The sequence below is a fragment of the Cebus imitator genome, unplaced genomic scaffold (genome assembly GCF_001604975.1).
Source record: "Cebus imitator isolate Cc_AM_T3 unplaced genomic scaffold, Cebus_imitator-1.0 Scaffold94, whole genome shotgun sequence".
Classification (NCBI taxonomy): domain Eukaryota; kingdom Metazoa; phylum Chordata; class Mammalia; order Primates; family Cebidae; genus Cebus; species Cebus imitator.
Window position 1 is genome coordinate 5,865,941 of NW_016107409.1, and position 7,722 is coordinate 5,873,662.

General features: G+C 36.5%; 1 protein-coding gene across 1 annotated transcript in view; it reads left to right on the forward strand.

Moving 5' to 3' along the window:
* NUFIP1 (nuclear FMR1 interacting protein 1) overlaps positions 1 to 7,722 on the forward strand; it is a 42,813-nt gene that overhangs the window by 14,645 nt on the left and 20,446 nt on the right. Inside the window, exon 4 of the mRNA XM_037741144.1 lies at positions 5,272 to 5,375. Within this exon, the coding sequence (XP_037597072.1) occupies positions 5,272 to 5,375 (104 nt within the window). The remainder of the gene's footprint in view (positions 1 to 5,271; positions 5,376 to 7,722) is intronic.

The following is a 7,722-nucleotide window of genomic DNA, read 5'->3' on the forward strand; positions in this document are numbered from 1 at the left end:
TCACCATGTTGACCAGGATGGTCTTGATCTCTTGACCTCGTGATCCACCCGCCTCGGCCTCCCAAAGTGCTGGGATTACAGGCTTGAGCCACCGCGCCCGGCCATAACCAGGAGATATTTATATGGATCTCACTGGCTGGAGGTGGGTTGCTTGACTACCTCCAGTGGAGTGGAGTTGATGGGAAGACCGAAACAAAATTGTTAAGAAATGGAGGAGAGTAGACAATTAGCAGTGTTGCTTTAGTGCTTGGTGGCACAGTGGAATTTCAAAACTGTAAGTGAATTTTGGAAGCAGCTCTATCCTTCTGAATAAAAGATCAGCTTGAGCAAGTGTTTAATAGGCTTGTTGGTGATTGTTTTAATGTGGGACAAGTGGAGGCAGAGGGGATAGACTCTAACTCTGGTTTCCAGAGGTATGCTATGACAGCAGGCACAGTACCTTGGAAGGGGAATGAGCAAAATCTGTTGAGGGAATACGTGAAGTTACAGGTTTGTGAAATTAAGAGGTGTTTAAAGGGAATGAGGAAATGGGGTGAGGATGACAATTCTGGATGAGGTTTATTTGTACCTGTGATGTTGCCTGGTTAGTAAGTGCTCTGGAATTTGTTTAGGCACTGGCTGAGTTCATCTGAGGTTCTTCCATATTTTGTTTCTCAGGTTCTTGCTCTTTAATATATTCTGAAGTGTTCATTTTTTTCCTATATGAATATTTTATTAATAGAAGATATGGGAAATGTTGCTCCTCTTTTGGTACATTTGATAGATTTCTCTAAAATACACAAATACTGCCCCTACTAGCCATTTTAGAGGCCGAGGTGGGCGGATCACTTGAGGTCAAGAGTTTGAAACCAGCCTGGCCAACGTGGTGAAACCCTGGCTCTACTAAAAATACAAATATTAGCTGGTCATCATGGCATGCACGTGTAATCCCAGCTACTTGGGAGACTGAGGCAGGAGAATTGCTTGAACCCGGGAGGCAGAGGTTGCAGTGAGCCAGGATCGTGCCACGGCACTCCTGCCTGGGCAACATAGTGAGACTCTGTCTCAATAGAAAACAAAAAAACAAACCAAAAATGCCCTTATTATGAAAATATATTACTTCCTACACTTCTGTCATTCTCAATTTTTAAAAAATATTACTTGAACTCCTAAAAAGAGTAAATTCCACATGGTATGGCCGAATAGTCCTTTTATGAATTTAATCTTTCTGTGAGAGCTGCATTCTTTCTGATGAAGCCACTATATTCTTTGACATTCAGGAAAAATAAAGTCTTTATGTAATTGCTATGTTAGAAAAGGCTTGTGAAAGATTTCGCAGAGTAAGAATTTCAAAGCGTAAAGAAAATTGTAAAGGTTTGCTTGGCATATGGCTTCCTTATCTTTAACAAAAGTGCATCTTTGTCTTTATTTCTTCATCTCTGTATTTTTCAGGTTAGTCAAACTCAGAGGTACCCACTGTATTTAATAACTTAAGGCTTCTACTAATAGCCTGCTTTCCCTACCATCCCCCCCAACCACCGAAAAGCCACTAAATAGTGGTTCTTTCTTAATTCCTGAACTGTGCGGTACCAGTGCTGTATGATTTGGCTTTATGGAAAATGAGAGGTGATTTGTTTCCAAAACCTTGCTTTTATTGTAGAAATGGTGGAACATTTTTCACAGCAGACTGGGAGTCCACTAGGTGGAGTAGTTTTACAATTTATTTCAACACTTAACTGTGAGTCTGAGGAAGTCCTTTTGTTTCCCTGGTTCATGCAGAATTCCAGTCCAGGAGATCTGCTCCTAAAGAATGCTACATCTCTTTGATGTTCAGAAAGAAATAAAAGTACAAAAGTGTAGCTTGTGTGGAAGCAGTTGTGGTTCAATAAAAGTGGGAAGAGGGGAAAAGCCAATAAATGGTCATGATTTGAGCATAAGGAAAAAAGTGGAGAGAATAATGTGACCAGAATGATTCTGTGCTAAGATAATGGTTAGCACAGTTTGCCCATGTGTTGGCTTTCTAGTGCTTAAAGACTGTCACTGGGGGCATAAAGTATAGGCAATGCAGAAGGTGAAGATGAGGTAAAAAATGAAAGAAAGAAGAGAGGAGGGAAAAGAGCATGGTTTCAAGACCATTTCATTTTAGTGAACTGGGGAAAGATAGAAGTACAGGGAGAAAATAATTTTAGTAGATAAAAATATAGAGAAACCAACTGAAAATTTTTCTTGTCACAGTCTTTATAACTTCATATTATCCATTCTCTAGCAGGGGATATGGACTAAGTTTTACATATATGTAACTGCAGTGTAAGACATAATTTGTGTTTTTTTCAATAGGTTTTGGATTTGTTATTTCTTGTACATTGGGAACCTGAACTCCTTCATCAGAGCTCCTTTCTTTTCCTTATTCACTTTTCTTAGCTTTATGTTGGTGGAGTGGGGCTTCCTCCTGTTGTTTATGTGTGTTACTAAGTCTTGTGTTTCTGATTTCTCTTTTTTGGGTTAATTTGCTTTCTGTCAACTTTTTTTTCCCCCTAGTTTTAAATCTCTGGATTCTGTATAAATAAGAATGGAATAAATTTTGGGAGAGGATTTTATTGAGTTTAGCACCAAGAAAAATAAAACCCTACACCTCTTTTTTAACTCCAATCTTAATACCTTTAGGAATGTGATACTTAATTTTAGGAAGACAAATTTCCTTACCTTTACGAACATGATACTGCAGTCTACCAGAAAGAGAAAATCAGCTGTTTTAAAAGGCTTCCACCAAAGGAGTTTCTGCAAATCTTTGATGTTTCATTTAGGGAATTCTTTCTTATATCTTCTCTAAAGTCCACTTGCTATAACAAGTTTAAATTCTTTCCTATTGAAAAGCAGTTACTTAGCATCTGCTCTCTGGCACCTCGTGTAGCATATGGCCCAACATGGTAAGAGTCTGCAATACTCTGCAAAAATGTTGAAGAAACGTAAGTAATAAGAAGTTTTGAGAGTTGTAGAGGATGTTTAGTAGCTGTAAGTTACATGTCTTGCCACTGTGGGGGCTGTCAAAGTCATCATTATATTCTCATTTCTACTTCTGCATATTCTCTTCAGCTTGAGAACCACTGGACCAATCCTCTCTGTGAAACTGTTTTTCTTGTAGCTTCTCATCTTCTTTTAAAGGCTGCAAACGGTTCCTTTCATCTTTCTTTGGAGGTTTTATTTTTCATCCTGTTAATCATCTTTGAGTCTCTTCTGAATCCCTTCCAAGTCTTTTTTTTTTTCCTTCCATGTTCCTTTAGTTTAGAAATATGAAACTGGACACAGTCCCTGAGAGTATCTGACTACTTTTGAGTATCCTGGGAAGAAGATTTCACACTCGTGCAAGTGCCAGAGTCTACTTCACATAACCTTAGATGATATTTGCTTTCCAAAAATGTAGTCATGTGTTGCTGACTGGCTGTCAGATTTTTATCTCCTATGACCTTGATCTTTTCCTCTTATGTTTATTTATAGTTTGTACATTCATCATCTTTTATTTATGGAGTCTATTTTTCTTGACTGGATATATATTGCTTCACACTGTCCTCATTGAAATTCATTGCGTTTTTTTCTGATTACTTAACCACTTGCCCAATGTCATTTCCATTGCTGTCTTTCAGTGTGGCCCACCCATAGGCTTTATATATTGTCTGTGCTATTCAAGTCAGTAATGCAAATGTTAAAAAAAGGAGAAAGGTAGAGAAGTGTTCTAGAAGCAGTGACAAAGCACATTTGTTGATGTTTCTCAAAATTTACTTTGATTGGCCAGGCGTGGTGGCTCATGCCTCTAATCCAAGCACTTTGGAGGCCAAGGCAGGTGGATCACCTGAGGTCGGGAGTTCAAGACCAGCCTGACCAACATGGTGAAACCCCGTCTTTAAAAAAAAAAAAAAAAAAAAATTTACTTTGATCAGCAGCCAGACTTAGTAGTAGAGAGCTGTGTTCCCCCCCTTCTGTGTTTTTTATATGACTAGAATCTATTGCCCTCACCCCAAAAGTTTGGTGTCTGCATCTCCACACAGCTATGCAGAAAAATAAAGCAATTCATCTTTCATACTTCTGTCAGATTTCATCTTAATCACTGCCTTGTATATGTCTCTCCCTGTTCATAACTTTCTGTGGCTCTCCATCACCTGCTGAATTAAATATAAACTTTCTAGTGTAGTATTCAAGGCACATTTTGGCCTGTGTCTCCCTTTCCAGTCTGATTGCCTGTGACTGTGTTTCATACCATATTAAGTACTTACCATTCTCCAGATATCTCTTTCTTTTTCTTTTTCTTTTTTTTTTTTTTTTTTTTTTTTTTTTTTTTTTTTTTTTTTTTTCTGATTTTTTTTTTTTTTTTTTTTTTGTGAGACAAAGTCTTGCTCTGTTGCCCAGGCTGGAGTACAATGGCACGATCTTGCCTCACTGCAACCTCCTCCTCCTGGGTTCAAGCTATTCCCCTGCCTCAGCCTCCTGAGTAGCTAGGATTACAGTCACCTGCCACCATACCTGGCTAATTTTTTGAATTTTTATAGTATGGGTGGGGTTTCACCATGTTGGCCAGGATGGTCTCGAACGCCTGACCTCAAGTGATCCACCCACCTTGGCCTCCCAAAGTGTTAGGATTTAGGATTACAGGTATGAGCCACCACGCCTGGTCTTTTTCACTTTCTGAAGTCTTGGTTTGCATTGTTTGCTCCACTTAGCACACTCTGATTTCTGTTACCATTTAAGATCAATTTCTTTCATTTCTTTTCTTTATGGATTTTTCCAATTAAATATAATCTTGCCCTTCCACTGTCCAAATCTTTATACCCTTTTGGGTACTTTTGTCTCATGTTTTAGCTGTTTGTGTGCTTTTCTTCTTGTCCTGGTAGACTATTTTGAGAACTGTCTTTTCCTCATCTTGGTAACTTTGATATACTTAGCATGTATTTGCATAAGAAATTGAATAGACTTAAATTTTTTCTTAAAGTATTTATAGGTACATGCCAAATAGATGAATTAGATCAGTTTGAGCATGTTTATGATATATTTGATTTAAATTCTAGGGCACGCTCCTTATCTAGTTGCAGACTGCTAGCAAAATTTGTGGATCAGCAGCTGGTCCACACTTTCAGTAACATTGTTATAATGTACTTTTTTCACCTCTTAAAAAATTGTAGAAGCACTTAAAGGTTTATAATGATTTGTTGTATTGGCTGTTAACCAAATTTCTAAATTCAGCAATTTCTTGATTGCTTATTTAAAGCTGTACTCAAAATGCTCTATTATAATTAACTTTTATTATTTTCTAGAAACTATCCAACTCTGGCCAATATTGAAAGGAAGAAAAAGTTAAAACTTGAAAAGGAAAAGAGAGGAGCAGTATTGACAACAACACAGTATGGGTAAGTTCCTTATGCTTATGACAAATCAAAATCTTAAAATCTTTATGTACTCAATTCTGAAATCTTTGCTTTTGTAACTTAATTTAAAAAAATTTATTTTTTTGACACCAACCTGATAGCACTGATAATTATATCTTAAAATAAGGATTACCCTATATTCATATGGTTTTCAAAAAATAAATAATTAATAAGACCTTTCAATCTTTTTTTTTTTTTTTTTTAAAGTTGAGGTTTCACCATGATGGCCAGGCTGGTCTTGAACTCCTGACTTCAGGTGATCCACCCACCTCGGCCTCCCAAAGTGCTAGAATTACAGGCGTGAGCCCCCGCGCCGGCCAGACCTTTCAATCTTTGTCCCCCACCTAATTAGTTTCCTTCCCAGAGGCGATCCATTTTATCCTTCCAGAGATACCTGCTCCCCTGAGATTAGAAGCATGATAGGATGTCCGATGTTACCACTTTTATAAATGAATTTAGCAAGGTTGCCAAATACATGTAAGATCAATATTTAAAAAATCAACTCTATTTCTATAAAGTAGCAACAAACAATTAAAAAGTGAAAATTTAAAAGATACCATTTAAAATAGCATCAAATGCCTGGGAATAAACCTAACAAAAGATTTGCAGGACTCTATACTCAAAACTACAAAACATTGCTCAGAAAAATTCAATGCCTGTATAGATGGAGCAATATATAATATTCATGGACTGGAAAACAATGTAATTATCTTAATTCTTCCCCAAATTGATTACTGTCAAAATTCCAGCAAGGTTTTTTGTTGTTTATTTGGTGGAGGAGGGATAGGGGACATTGGTAAGCTTTAAAATTACAGTTGTGTCACTTAATGACAGGGATACCTTCTGAGAAATGTATTGGGCAATTTTGTCATTATGAACATCATAGAGTGTACTTCCACAAACTTAGAGAATACAGCTTACTACATACCTAGGCTGTGCAGTAAAGTCTATTGCTCTTAGGCTACATCCCTGTACAGTGTGTTACTGTATCCAATTGTAAAACAATGCTAAGTATTTGTGTATCTAAATATAGAAAAGTTTCTGTAAAAATACACCATTAAAGGTAAAAAAGGTAAAAAGGTACACCTGAATGGGACACTTACTATGAATAGAACTTGCAGGACTGGAAGTTGCCCTGGGTGAGTCAGTGAGTGAGGGTGAGTGCATGTGAAGGCCTAGGATGCTACTGTACATTTCTGTAGACATTACAAACTTTGTACCCATAGGCTACAGTAAATTATTTTATAAAAGTAATTTTTCACTTTATGATTTTATGACATTACTAGGAATTATTTAGCTTCGCTGTAATCTTCTAGGAGTACTGTCATATATGTGGTCCATTGTTGACCAATATGTCATTATGTGGCGGATGATTGCATATGAAAATACAGAGGTTCTAGAACAGCAACTAAGAAAGTTAGAGTAATAACGATAATGTGGTGTTGGCCAAAGATAAATAGATAAATAGAACAGAATAGAGCCCACAAACAGATCCACTGAGAAATAGTCATCTAACTTATGATAAATCTGGCAATATAATGCAGTGGAGATAGGATCATGTTTTCAACAACCTATTCCTTTTAAACTTTTTATATTTAGAGTGTATCTATATTTAGAGTGTATCTTTTATATATTGTATAATTTTGTCTTTTTCTTGGTAATCCAAACTGAAATCTTTGCCTTTTAACTAGTGCTTAGTTCATTTACATTTAATGTAATTCCTAATATAGTTGGGTTTTTAATTTGTTCTTTGTTCTTTTCTTGCCTTCTTTTGCATGTTTTTTTTTTAGTATTCTATTTTCCTCTCAATTAGCTTTTTAGTTAAAATTATTCCTTAATATCTCCATTTTATGTACATCTACATTTTTATTTACATTATGCCTTTTAAAACTATTTTTAGATGGTGGATTAAATAAACTTTTCTTTTCAAATGATTGTCAAATCGTGATAGAACTATTCCCTTGAAGGTGAAATGGAGTGCTAATACCAGATATACTACTTTCTCAATTAAGTCTTATAGATGTCATTACTGAAGGATCTTCCTAACTTACTATTTATTAGTGGATACCTTAATAATGATCATTCAGAAGCTAGCTGCAGTCACATGCTATAAGAGAAAAGATACAGGGAAGGCATCTGTGAATGGGAGCCCAAGGAAAGTGGCACCTCTTCATTATCCTCATGGGGTCAGTGGACCAGAGGCAGAAGCTATACTTCTTTTCTTTGCAGTGACACTGTAGGGTTCTTAGTCTGACATCTGTGGATGGACATTGGAGATTGGTCCATGGCTTTCTGCAAAATTTGGACTATATATATTAATTTTTTTTTT